We start from the raw sequence: 14,544 nt of genomic DNA on the forward strand, positions 1-14,544 counted from the left end.
GACTGGACTACAGATCAGATATATAGCCAATAAATCGTCTACAGTAGGGGCATACGTTTTTTTAAATGCATGTAGACGATTGACACGCTATAATGTATTACATATATTTGACCCGTAGTCAAGACTGAAGTCCCTATGCCATTGACTGGAGCAGCCCCACTCCCCCCCCTTCCTTATGAAAATTTGGATCTGTTACTGTCGCTGGTTTAATATAGCTCTTCTGTATGTTTTCATATGTAACACATAGGGTAGCCCTCGTATGCATTCGTTGCGTGTAACTCCCCCCTTTTAATAATCGTCTTTTGAGTGCCTAGATGCCGTGTTTGTGCACAATATCTAAAGCTGATTCAGTATTCAAAAAACTTATTTTGGTATCGTCTCTGTTCCAGTGATATATGCCCTACATCTTGGGAAATATCTAAGAACTTCTGAACATATTTTTGTTTTCCGCTTGCTGATAGTTCTGTGAAATTAGATAATCGCGCCAATGACGTGATCCCGTATCCCGCGTTGCTTCATAAAACTCATGAATATTCATACTACCCTAGGCTAGTGATACGTAGAGTCTACCCGGAATTACGCAGTGTCGTCTAATTTTGGAAATATCTACGTTCAGGGCTGCCTAAATTAAAGAAGTCATTTTTCTGATCGTAATACATGATACTTCCCAATGACCTTTATTTGTAGGGATTCGGTCTACAGGGGGATCTGATGAGGCACATTTGTACTTGGATTTATAATGCATTGGTGCAGGAACATATATATGACTGGAGCGGGCCCCCTCTTAAGCAGTCAGACTGAGAGGGCCCCCTCTTATGAAAATTTCTGGGTCCGACACTGGCAAAAGGTAGTTAAAGCATTTTGTAGTCTGGGGAAAAAAAGTATTTAAAAGAAAAGGTAGTTAACACATTTATTAGTAACCAACACTTTCAACTTTAGCTTCAAAGAATTAATTAATTTCATCAGAGACATATATACACGTGTATATATGTCTCTGATTTCATTATTTGAATAAATTATGATTTTTTAAAATGAATATAATATCAAAAGTTGTAACACAGATATTCCAAATCTTTTTACAAAAATCCGCATGTGTTTATCTTTTGAAAGAAAAAAGTTAAATATGTATATCCAAAGATAGAAATGTCCAAGAAACCAAAATTTTAGGTAGACCGTATATGTCTAAAATTTCGACCCCATTTATCTCTAAATTTAGCACACGAAAGGTATATTTTTTATTACACATTTGAATTGACCAAGTGAAAAATAGCTTGTATGCAAATTTTTCGTAAAAAAATCACAGTGGGATCAAAACTGTTTCGTATGCCCTTAATGTCAATTAAGTGTACTTTTCGGTGCTTTGATTCTATGAATTTGTAGTGTAACTCAAAATTTAGTGTTTTTTTTTTAAAGAATAATTACTACAATTTTAATATATTTATATTTCAATTGATATTATTTACTTGTGTGTATTATTTAAGGATTGACTGTAATATTTTTTCTGTCTATGAAGAAATAACATAAAAAATGTGGTGCACACTGAATAACCCGCGTAGCGGGTTGTTTTAAAATGTGCACCACATTTTTTTATGTTATTTCGAATAGACAGAAAAAATATTACAGTCATTTCTTATAATTTAATTCTAAATTCCATTTTAAACATGAGTAAACCAAGAAAAAACGTTGCTGATGTCACGGTCACATGACAAAATTATGTCTATGAGCTGATAAACAAAACAACGTCAGCCAATTAGAAGACGTGTTACATCCAAAATTAAATTATTAATGTTTTCACCAAAATAATTTCAATTGCTTGTGAATAACATTGTGCCTATAAATTCATATTGTGATTTGAATATTATTTACACAAAATGTGCTATGAAATTAATAAATAAAATATTGTTGTATAAACAATTTTCTTTATTTTCTACAAGATTTACCTGGATTTACCTTGGTTCATTAGTTTAGTGTTGTTACAACATAATCCTACATAATCCCATATTGTTTACATAAAAATTCTGGGAACTCCAACATAAAATTTTACTGTTTTACCTATAAAATTCAAAATGTAGGAATAGCCAGAATAAACCGTGTAATATGAAGGTTTTACTATAATTTTCAAATAAAATTAACATTATCAATGTAAATGAGGTCAAGGTCAGATTAATCCTGACAGACAGATATGTATACCTTACAATCATACCATATACAAAGTATAGTTAACCTGTTGCTTATGGTATCTGAGAAACAGACATAATTACGAAAATTGAACATTCAGATGAATGAACAATGAAAATAGGGTCAAGGTCAGATAAGCCATGCCTGGCAACATGTATACCATGCAATGATTCCACACACCAAAATATCTGACCTATTGCTAACAGTATCTATATAAATCAAACATAACCATGAAAACTTGACATTAACTAAAGAACCATGAAAATGAGGTCAAGGTCAAACCAGCCCTGCCAGACAGAAATGTACAATATACAATCATTTCATACACCCAATATAGTTGAGGTGTTGCTTATAGTATTGGATAAACAGACAAAACCATGAAAAATTAACATTGACCAATGAATCATGAAAATGAGGTCAAGGTCAGATGAATCCTGTCAGATGGACATGTACATGTTACCACCATTCTATACAGCTAATATAACTGACCTATTGTTTATAGTATCTGAGAAATTGAACAAATCAGAAAAAATAACATTGACCAATGGATAATGAAAATGAGGTCAAAGGTCAGATGAAACCTGCTAGTCAGACATGTACAACTACAATCAAATTCCATACATCAAATATAGTTGACCTATTGCTTATAGTCAGGGGTGGATTCAGGCCTAAAATTTGCAAAGCATGGGTTGTCTTCAGCTTATTAAGAATATTTCGATAATTTTACCTCCAAAAAAAATTTAACTTTGCACCCCCCTAACCTAAAATCCTGGATCCGCCCCTGATAGTATCTGGGATACGGCCTTGACCACATAAATTTAACCTTGATCACTGATCCATGAAATGAGGACATGGTCAAGTGAACCCTGTCTGACAGACATGTATACCTTGCAAGGAACCCATATACAAAATATAGTTATCCTATTACTCATAATAAGAGTGACATTAGCATTACAATGAGAAATTCTTATGACAATTTTTTTTTTTTCAAGCAGTTGCTGAACCATGAAAATTAGGTCAAAGACAATCGAAATTTGGCAGACAGAAAATTCGTAAAATAAGGCATTTGCATACAAGGGATGAAGCATCGCAGTCTTCTACCTTCTGAAATATGAGGCTTTAAATAAATAGTTTACACCATCGCCAGATTGTAACCCCTATGTCTGGCATTGTGCGACTTTCATCGCAGGTGAGACAAAAATTATAGAATATTTTTAATACTTTGTTAAAATGTAGGGTAAATTGTGATATTTTCAAAAATTTTATAAAAGTGCTCGGTCAGAGAGCTTTTTTTCAAGCTAAAGATGGTGAAAAAATGCCACACTTTGTCCAAAGAACCCTGAAAATGAGGTCAAGGTCAGATGACATCTGCCAGTTTGACATGTACACCATACAATCATTAAATACACCAAATGTAGTAGACCTATTGCTTTTAGTATCAGATATATGGACTTGACCATGAAAACTCAACCTTGTTCACTGATCCATGAAATGAGGTCGAGGTCAAGTGAAAGCTATCCGACAGTCATGAGGACCTTGCAAGGTACTCACAAACCAAATATATCTATCCTATTATACAAATAAAATGCTTCGCTGAGCGCAGCCTGATACAACCGCAGAGGTTGAATCCTGAACAGTTGGGGCAAGTTTGGACACAATATTTAAGTTTGATACTGTCTAAATTTGGATTGTGATCAAATTTTTGACATAATATAGGTTTCTGACACAAAATAAATGTGGTCAAAGATCTTAAAAATTTGAAATGGGACATTTAATCTACCTAGTACGGTCTGATGTCCAAAATCTAACAACATGGTAAGATTCAGCATATAAAAAAACACCAAAAACTTAATTTTAGTTCAAATCAAACAAAGTTTAATTTTGGACCCTTCAAACCTTAATATTGATCAACTAATTTGAAAACAGGGCCCAAAATAAAAAATCTAAATGCACAATAAGATTCAGCATATCATAGAGCCACAATAATTCAGTTTTTGATGAAATCAAACAAAGTTTAATTTGGACCCTTTGGACCTCAATGTAGACCAATTTAAAAATGTGGCCCAATATCCAAAATAGTAATACAAAATACAAGGTTAGAACCCCCAAAAATTAAAGACTTTAAATTAATCTCATTGAAACTGGTCAAAAGATTTGTATATATTTTCAATTGAAGATTTCTTGCTATTGCGCAAAAATGCATGTGTTATTGCGCAATACTGTGTATTGTGCAATTGAAGATTTCTTGCTATTGCGCAATACTGTGCAATTGTAGATTCTTGTTATTTCGCAATACTGTGCTATTGAAGATTTCTTGCTATTGGGCAATACTGTGCAATTGAAGATTTCTTGCTATTGCGCAATACTGTGCTGTTGCACAATACTTAGTAAATCTGTTATATATAATAATTTACACACCCTGTTAGGTGTGTATCTCCTGTCATATCAGTATTTGTTGCTTTTATATATAAACCAGAAAAAAATCAATGTAAAATGGAAAATATTGAGGGAAAAAAAACAAAAAATTATGAAAAAAAATCCCCCTAAAAAATGTTTTTTGAAAAAATTTGAAAAAAGTATGAACCCCCCTTTGGAGTAATTTCCTCCCCCCCTCCAACTCAATCCCAGCCTTCACTTTGTGGTATTGAACCTTGTAGTACTATTTCAGAGAGATCCATACACTCAAACACAAGTTATTGTCCGGAAACTACAAAAATGCTTGTTTTTGGCCCCTAATTCCTAAACTGTTGGTACCATAACCCCCAAAATCAACCCCAACCTTCCTTTTGTGGTATTGAACCTTCTGGTAAAATTTTATAGAGATCCATTTACTTAAACTCAATTTATTGTCCGGAAGCCAAATGTGTCTTCAGATGACACCAACGACATGATAGCATTATACAAACGCAAAAAATTTTTGCAGTTGTATAAAAATCTTAACTTTTTTTTCAAGTAGTCACTGAACCATGAAAATGATGTCAAGGACAATGGACATATGTCAGACAGAAACTTCAAACCATAAGGCATCTATATACAAAATTTGAAGCATCTAGGTCCTCTTCCTTCTGAAATATTAAGCTTTTAAGTAATTAGTTAATGCCACTTCCAGTGAGACAAAAACTAAATGATATAATTTTCAAATAAAATATGAGAAGATCATTCATAATATGCTTTTACAATATTAAAAGATAAAAAATAGTCAAATTACATTTTTTTTCCTGCTGTAACATAAAGAGAATATTTTCTGTAGACCTTTATAAATTGTACTATTTTTTAGTTACCTCCCCTTTGTTTGCAAAGTTAAAAAAAATCCAAATCAAGCAAAAATATTCTAATTTTTTAAAATAATGATTTTTACAACTTAAAATGACAAAAGTTGTTCTTTAAAATGAAAATTCTTCTTATCAAATTACTTTCCTGCATTGAAATTTGCTGACTAACTTAAAAATCAAGACCTATTGTGTTCTGCTATTTTACAATCCAAGATGGTAGAAGACACCCATACCACCTTAATTGGTGCAACCAATATGAATGCATCACACACCATAAGAAAAAAGACCTCCCTTTATAACATTTAGTCATGGAACTCCAAAACTATCCTATAGAAAATCAAGTTCAATGGCTAAAATATGATTCTTCTGGATGAATTAAAAGTACTAACGTACTGGTCACTCGGATTGTCCAAAAATATGACTGGCAAATTCCCATCTTACCTTAGAATTCCTAAAAGTTACTTTCAGTATATAACTTACTGTTGCTGTTGCTTAGTTAACGTCTAGTGGTAAATGTTTTATGCATATTCAGAACAAGAAAAAAAATAATTAAACAAGAGTGAACAACCTAAGATATCTTAAAGCATTTGGTCAACTTTATTTGGTGTTTAGAATGATTATAAGGTGCACATGTCTGTCTGGCAGAAATTATCTGACCTCGATCTCTTGTCTTATGGTTAATTGGCAAACATCAAGTTTACATGATTAGGTATATTTCTCATGTACTATAAGCAGTAGGTCAACTATACATTTGGTGCATAAAAAGGTGTAAATATCTGTCTCTTAGAATTCATCTGGCTATTGGCCTCATTTTCATTATTCATTGATCAATGTTAAGCTAGTTTTATGCAATAAGTATAAACAAGATGTGGTATGATTGCAAATGAGACAACTCTCCACCAGAAACTAAATGAAGTAGAAGTAAGCAACTATAAGTCACTGTATGGCCTTCAACAATGAGCAAAACCCATATCGCACTGCACATAAGACAAGCACATACAGATGTGGCAGGGTAAATCATGTTAGCAGGTGACCAACCCCCCTAAACCTGGGACAGTGGTGCAAAAGAACAACACAAGAACAAGGTCTGTTTCCAAGACACTATAAGCAGGTTTATTATTATATTTGCCCTTTTCGGTGTATGTTGTTTTAATGAATGTGAGGTGTACATATCAGTCTGGCAGAATTCGTGACCTTGACCTCTTTAACAGGGTTTGTTGGTCAATTTGATTTAGTTTTTGTGAATACTCCAGTTTCAGATATTATAAACTGTTGACACTGATGATATGTCTCACTTTTTTGTAATTTTGGTAGTACAAAACTATAGGCTCCAAAGAGCAAGTGATGAGAAAAGCTTACTTGGCCTTTTAGGCCAGGTGAGCTAAAAATGTATAATGAAAATGGCAATACTTAAACATGTAAACTTTGCAAAACATTTGAAGTCAATGAATCATTACTGAAGACGAGGACCTACCTCCATAGAAGGGCAAATGCTTATAAAACTGCATTTCAAATATCACTGCCTTATTATAAGTGCTTCCCTTTAACCTAACCTAAACACAAACTTAACTGGTAAGCTACACAAAATTTTCAAATAAAGGAACAATGAGGGGTGTGACCATATCATCTCTATGAAAAAGACACTAGCAAATAACTACATACCACATATCATTGACTAAACACTACAATTTTTACCTATTATTCTCTATTCTGTTAACCCCATCAAGACCCTCATACATCTTTTTGTGCTATAGATTTTGTTCATCAGATCATAGATTTTCCTAATGAAATACTATAAAAATAAGCATGAAACATGTCTTTTATTTATATTTTGGTTCAACAATAAGTTAATATAACAACAGATATGAAAACAAATTATGGATCAGTTTATTTTTTCTTTGATTTTCCTTTACTTTTTGACTTTTTTTCTGGCTCTGCATATTTTGCCTCTAGATCAGCAAAAAAACTGTCCATTTGTTTTGCTCGTGACTGCTGATTAGTATGAATTAGAGATTTTAATGCTTCATCTTCCTCTCCAAGTCCTAGCTTATTAGCCTCTTCCTCAGCTTCCTCTGCCTCTTCATCAGCCTACAAGATGTTAAAATGTCCCTTTAAAATGCATCCTTGTTACCTTGATTAAAAGGGTGGTGTTTAATGTCATATGCAATGGTTCTCATGTAATACATGAATCAAGTATTTACTAGGATTGATTGATTGATTGATTGGTGTTTAACGCCACTTTCAGCACTATTGTGCTATTTTGTGGCAGTCAGTTTTTATTGGTAAAGGAAGCCAGACTGCCTGGATAGAACTACCGACCTTTGGTGGGAAAACTGACAATCCTAGTTGAGCGCACCTGCCACGTGCAGGACTCGAACTCACAACCTCTGTTTTTACAGGCTAGTGATAAAGTAGTTCGACTTCTTAGACCACACAGCCACCGAGGCCCCCATATTTAGTAGGAAATACAATATGAAACAAATGAAAGATATGTAGAAGTGAAATTTAAATTGTCTATTATTATTATTGGTTTAAAGCTTTCTAAACATGTCCCACCATAATGTGTATAAAGAACTGCATGACTTGTTTGCCATTGATTTTGTTTGTCTACTTCAGTTATGTCCTTCTTTAAAGGTGTTGACAAAAAGTCGCAGCATCACCGGTACCTTATTCTGAGAAGAGAATCCTAATTTGTACCTTAAAGGGTGCCTACTAGTCTAGAAACGGGACTAGTCATGCAAAGACAAAGAAATAACAAAATTTTACAAAGAACTGATAAAAAATATAAAAGATGGTCCAATAAACTGTTGACACAGAGATATGTCTCGCCTATCGGCATAACATTCAGAAAAAGACAATCTGATGGACAGCAACATTTCTAATTAATTCAAAGCCACTGAACCAAATGGTTGACAAACTGAGATGTACAGACAGCAAAGGAACTTTATAGAAAATATTGTCTATTGTAAGAAGTTCCTATCAAACTAACTTAATCAGAAAACTAAACATTGAAAATTGTTTATTGATTAAAATTCCCTGGACCATGACCTAGGGGGCAGGGCCTTGAAATAGTCGTCAACTGATATGTACTGCAACTTCATACAAAATATCATTGATCTATCGCAAGTAGTTCCTATCAAACTAACTTAAGCAGAAAACGTATTGAAAATTGCTAATTAATTGAAAGTCATTGAACCATGGCCTAGGGGGCAGGGCCTCAAAAAGATGTCGAACTTACATGTTTCGATAGTAATGCATCTTCATACAAAATATCAATGATCTATCACAAGCAGTTCCTATCAAACTAGCTTAAGCAGAAAACTTAATAATTGTTGACCCTGTTGCCGGAAAAGCAATCCATATGTCTCGCGAGGCAATAAAACTAAATGTACTTTTGAATGAACTATACAATCTGTTGTAATCATAAAAGCTATCAATTTCAAATTGTTCTTTAAATTTTAAAATACAATCCTGTAAGTTTTTAACTTTCAATACTGTAAAAATTGATATTTATGCAGGTTGTTATTTTCAGCATTTCAGTGCCTTCTTTTTATTCAGGGTTTTTTAATTGCGCATCAACAATAGTTTGAAATTAAAATCAATAGTATAGCTCTTTTCAAGCTATTCCTTTGGCGATTTTTTTCATGCATTTTACAGGATCCTGAAACAAGCAAAAATAACTAAATGTACTAAGTGAATATTTCCCTGTTTACAGTATATTGTGCATGTTTTGCCTCTATCCATACCTTTCTTTTCCTCTCAGCTATTTTTGTCTTAGTTATGCTTCTTGTAAAGCCTTTATACTCTGTAATTTCCTTTTTCTTGATTAAATCTTTGAGAATTTGTATAAACCTTGGTTCATCCTCTGCAGTACAACACATAACTCCATCCATGATCATACCCATGTCACCTTCATATTCACAATACAATTCTTTTAAGTCAGCTAATTCCTCATCGGAGCCTAAAATTCAATTACAAAAAATTTCAAATGTAAACAACACTTTTTTAATATATGTTGGTTATTCTAATTTTTTATTTTAGTAATCAAAACATGAGTGTGAGAAGCTACATGTATATGTAATAGCAAGCACTAAATTAAAGTTATATGTATAATCAAAGAAAAAAAGGGTTACCAAAACCAACTGGATTCAAATTTGTCACTCAGATGTTTTTAATTTTTTTCAAAGAATTTATCTTATTTTAACTGATGCATCATATTAATGTGTCCGAGGACACAAATGCCCTCACTCAAGCTTTGCAATTTTCCAAAGGCCCACAACTCTAGAACAGTAAAAGACTCACTGCCCAATTTCAAATTCTGTCTGCATGTTGTAGTTCTTTGCATTGTGTATGCATGAGTTTCACAAAATTTGGATTAGGCAAACTTAATGTGTGGAAACAAAAATGGGACGGACAGATTGTCAAGGGTAACACTTAATGCCCCTGTTGCCTACAGCGGGGGCATAAAAAAAATCCATTTTATAGACCTCTTTCTGATTTTATTTCAATTTTTTATAAGGTCCTACATTTGTATGTTTGTAAAAATTTCATTCTATTAAACAGGTATATGTAAACTGTATCTCATCATCAAATTGTCACAGAAGGTTCAGATATTGAATACCAGAAGTTGCAAAGGATAAAAAAAACATACAAGATCTTTTTCCAAATGAAACATTCTTACAATTAGCAATAAAAATTTGAGTTGGGGTCATTTCATAATAAACATGACAATTTTTTCTTTTTAATCTTTCACATGAATCAATGTTTAACTTGAGTTGTTGGGTTGCTGTTTCATTACCATTACCCCTATGTTTCTTTTATTCATACTTGCAATACCTTTGTACTTTTCTTCAAATTCCTTGATATCCTGTGGAGTGACTTGATGAAACAGAATTCTCCAGTAATCATACCAATCCTTGTCTTGTGTCAACACATCATCTTCATCGTCAACTTCACCTAAATGTACAATACCATTTGTAAGAATTACTTGGAATTTAAAAATGTGCTAATAAAGTAAAAAGTTTGATTTTTGCTAGGTAATGCAGTGGTAGAATATACGTTTATAAAAACTCTGTATTATGTATCCCAAAATAAATTTAGTAATTAATCTATTTCAAACATATGCAATCAAAAGTAGTCACCGTGCTGAAGTAGACTCCATAATTTGAGGAAAAAATTATCAATAATTCTGGAATGTTATATAATGAATTCGATGTACAGGTGTGTATCACAAATATAAATTAATTGAAGACTCTACAAAAGATTTTCAAGGATTTCCAGTAAGTACTAAAATTTTGAGAAATAGTCAAAATGCTGCTTTCCATAAGGATTTCAATTCACAATACCATTTATGTAATCAACAGGACCTGGTGTATAAATAATATTTTCATTATAAATATAGTAATCATTTTGGCAAAAGTCTTCATTTCGCTCTACTTTTGTACCTGTTTCATCATATACTGCCCTTTTTTCTTTATCTGACAGAATACAGTATATCTTTCCAAGGACCTGGAATTTCTCTGTAGCTGTCTTCTTTCCATCTCCATGAACTCTGTCAGGATGCACTTTCAAAGACAGCTTATGGTAGCCTCTTTTTACTACAATGTAAGCAATAAACTTAAAATAATGTGGTAATTCATGTAAAAAAAAAAAGGTAATAGAATGCATAATTGAATGTTAAAAAACTGTGGAAATTACTAGTTTCCTAATATACAAGTCACTACTATTCTGCTATTAGTTTGTAACTTTACCCAATGTTAGGTTGACAGTACGGTAAACTTTGACTCTTAAATTTCTCAACAGATCGTCTTTTACTGTGGATAGTCCAAACAAACACACAGGTATTTAGTAATCAGAATCAATCAAGGTTGTATTTCTACATTATAAGTTTAACCTGACAATGAAGCCTCAAAATGATCACAATATACATTTGTAATATCTAAAATGGAAACTGTTCCTGACCAGTCATAAAAGGAAATCCTTAAACATTAGTGGTGTACCGATGATTGATTATAATAGAAAATCAGTAAATTGTACCTCTATTCCAAGCACTCATTAGAAAATGATAATGTCCTATTAATCTGAAATTTTCTAGTTTCATTTTCTTAAGTCTTGCTGGATATTTGGTAAACAAATCATATTTATGAACAAAAACATGGAGTCTTATTAATAGAAGAGATGGTGGACAAACAACATGAACAATAGTGACTACTGACCAGTAATAACAGTTTCAATTAAAACTTCAGTTACATGTATATCACTAATATGAGAGTTAAAAGTCAAGAGTTTATTTTAACAGTTAAGAGTTTATTTTTAAAAGGTTTAATGAATGTGATTGAAACGAGTTAATGTTTTGCATTTACATAAAAGAGACTTGAACATGTTGAAATGGGAATTATCTGGAGAAAAAAAGATACATTAAAGACATAAACTGTTATCACAGAGATATGTCTCGCCTTTTTGTAATTTTGATAATGCAAATGTTGAAATTAAAATAGCAATACTTTAACATTTAAGTTATGCAAATATTCAAAGTCGATGAACTATGACTGAAGGTACATGGCTAAACAATCTCCATGGAATGAGATGTGCCAATGCTAATACAACTGCATACCAAATACTATTGACTTATTATAAGTCATTTCCTTTAAACAAACCTAAACACAAACATTAACTTGTAAACTATGTAAAAGTTTCAAAGTCAATGAACCATGATCAGGGGTGGGGCTATATAATCTCCATGGAAACGATACTTGCAAATGCCAATAAATTTGCATACCAAATATCATTGACTTAACATTAGCAGTTCATCTTAAACTGATCTAATCACAAACTAATACATGTAAACTAAGCAAAAGTTTCAAAGTCAATAGACCATGACTGAGGGGTGGGGCCAAATATTCTCCATGGAAATGAGCTGTGCTAATGCTTATACAACTGAACACCAATTAACATTGGCCTACCACTAATGGTTCCCCTTGAACTGACCTAATTATATATAATCACAAACTAATACATGTTAACTTAGCAAAATTTTCAAAGTCTATAGACCATGACTAAGGGGGCGGAGCCAAATAATCTCCATGGAAATGAGATATGCCAATGCTTATACAACTGCATACCAAATATCATTGACCTACCACTAGTGGTTCCCCATAAATTGACCTTATCACAAACTAATACATGTCAACTATGAAAAGTTTCAAAGTCAATAGACCTTGACTGAGGGGGCAGGGCCAAATAATCTCCATGGTAATGAGATGTGCCAATTGCAATGCTAATTCAACTGCATACCAAATATCATTGACTTACCACTAGTGGTTCACCATGAACTAGACCTAATCACAAACTAATTCATTGTTGATGCCATCGCCGTCGCCGGAAACAGCATACCTATGTCTCGCTTTTTGACTCCGTCAAGGCGAGACAAAAAAGGCCAACATCAAACAAACAAACACACAACAGTACAAAGTAAATTCTTTATTACTCCATGCTTAAATTTATTATTACACATCCAAGTAGTAACACAACAATGAAAACATGCACGTTTATCTTTAAAAAATGATGAACAGAATTGAACACACGGTTTTGATTATTAATCAATCATTAGTAGATTGTGTATAAATGATGATCCGATTATAAAATTTCTTCAGATTCCCATCACTACAAGTTAACAAGTAGACTATAGACTGTAACAAATTCATAACAATTGTGGAAAATTTGTAATGTGCTAGCATGCTTATCTTTCCAAGATCATGGAAGATGCCTTAAAATGGAAAACTCAAAATTTTCTAAAATTGGATCAAACAAAACATTTTTATAATCAAAGTTGAAAAAAATGTATCTGGAGATAACAGCAGTACATGTATGTCATATTCACATGTTTTATTACATAATATACCGAATGACAGTAGAGATGGTAGCTGGTCCTTTACCAGTACAGTTTAATAGAATGATTGAGCTAATCCTTTTTTGAATTCTGGGTTTAGACCAATTTTCTGATTTTGCCACCTCAAATTATTTGAACTGGGCAAATTAAGGTTCATCAAAACATATGGACAAAAATGGCTGTATTTCCACCTCAAAAACTACTCTGAGTACAGACTAACCTGTGCAGTTGGAAAAGTTTTAATGCCTGGCATCCACTAGATATATAAAAGTTAAATGCATTTTGAGTTTCAGAAAGATAAAATCTTTTTTGGATTTTGATGGGCATTTTTTTTCATTCCTGCGGAATGTGTAAAAAATATACTAAGTTGGGATTCATCTTTGAGATGCTCCCTGTCAGGTAAAAAGTATTGATTGTCCTTGATTGACATAGACAATAGACAGACAATAGATATCTACACAACTATAGGTGAGTTAAAGGGTTTAACTGAGTGGACAGTATCAAAGCAATTCAGGTGTTTGTTTATTTTTACACCTTCTGCAGGAAGGAAAAAAAATGCCAATCAAAATCCAAAAAAGATTATATCTTTCTGAAACACAAAATGCATTTACCTTTTATATATCTAGTGGATGCCAGGCCTTAAAACTTTTCCAACTGGACAGGTAAGTCTGTACTCCGAGTAGTTTTTGGGGTGTAAATACGGCCATTTTTGTCCATTTGTTATGATGAACCTTAAGATAACCTTACCTTCACTAGGAGATGCATTTTTTGGGAGCGAAAGAACTTTGTACAAATCTTTAGTTTTAAACAGTTTCTTGCAAGACTCTAGTAGTCCTGGCATTGTCAACCTTCTTTGCAAACCCCTCCAAAACCTTTTGTTTATTATGACGAAAATTGGCGCGTCAACTTTACGAAGAAAATCGCAATAAAGGGAAATAATCGGAAGGAAGGAAGAAAGGTCTAAAACATGGAAGTATGATAATGCGGAAGTGTGAACATGATATATTTTCTGTCATATATCGTTAACAACTCAATCTACGTTTCAGATTGAAACAGTGTATTATAGCTGATAAAAGGAATTAAATACTGACACAGCAACTATTCATTTTAAAATGTTATTTTAATGAAACATTTGATCGGAAGCACCGTTTAAAGACGTTAGCAGAATTAGGCACTTTGACTCTGACTAATATGAGGCAGGCGTTA

General features: G+C 32.8%; 1 protein-coding gene across 1 annotated transcript; it reads right to left on the reverse strand.

Annotated features, from left to right (window-relative positions):
- Positions 1-7,251: 7,251 nt before the first annotated feature.
- LOC127729348 (dnaJ homolog subfamily C member 9-like) lies at positions 7,252-14,279 on the reverse strand. Its single transcript, XM_052237119.1, has 5 exons — positions 14,086-14,279; positions 10,895-11,047; positions 10,287-10,406; positions 9,197-9,411; positions 7,252-7,538 (listed from the first exon to the last, which is right to left on the reverse strand). The coding sequence occupies exons 1-5, from the start codon at positions 14,177-14,179 to the stop codon at positions 7,338-7,340; spliced, it is 783 nt and encodes a 260-aa protein (XP_052093079.1). The 5' UTR covers positions 14,180-14,279; the 3' UTR covers positions 7,252-7,337.
- Between the last annotated feature and the right edge of the window lie 265 nt (positions 14,280-14,544).

The sequence above is a fragment of the Mytilus californianus genome, unplaced genomic scaffold (genome assembly GCF_021869535.1).
Source record: "Mytilus californianus isolate M0D057914Y unplaced genomic scaffold, xbMytCali1.0.p SCAF_2, whole genome shotgun sequence".
NCBI classification, from domain to species: Eukaryota; Metazoa; Mollusca; class Bivalvia; order Mytilida; family Mytilidae; genus Mytilus; species Mytilus californianus.

Bases quoted from the DNA above. Each gene is read 5' to 3' on its own strand.
- LOC127729348 (XM_052237119.1), bottom strand. From the start codon at position 14,179: ATGCCAGGACTACTAGAGTCTTGCAAGAAACTGTTTAAAACTAAAGAT. The intron at 10,407-10,894 runs GTACAAAAGTAG...TTGTACATTTAG, and splicing joins GGCAGTATATGATGAAACAG to GTGAAGTTGACGATGAAGAT. The intron at 9,412-10,286 runs GTATTGCAAGTA...ATTGAATTTTAG, and splicing joins ATTTGAAGAAAAGTACAAAG to GCTCCGATGAGGAATTAGCT.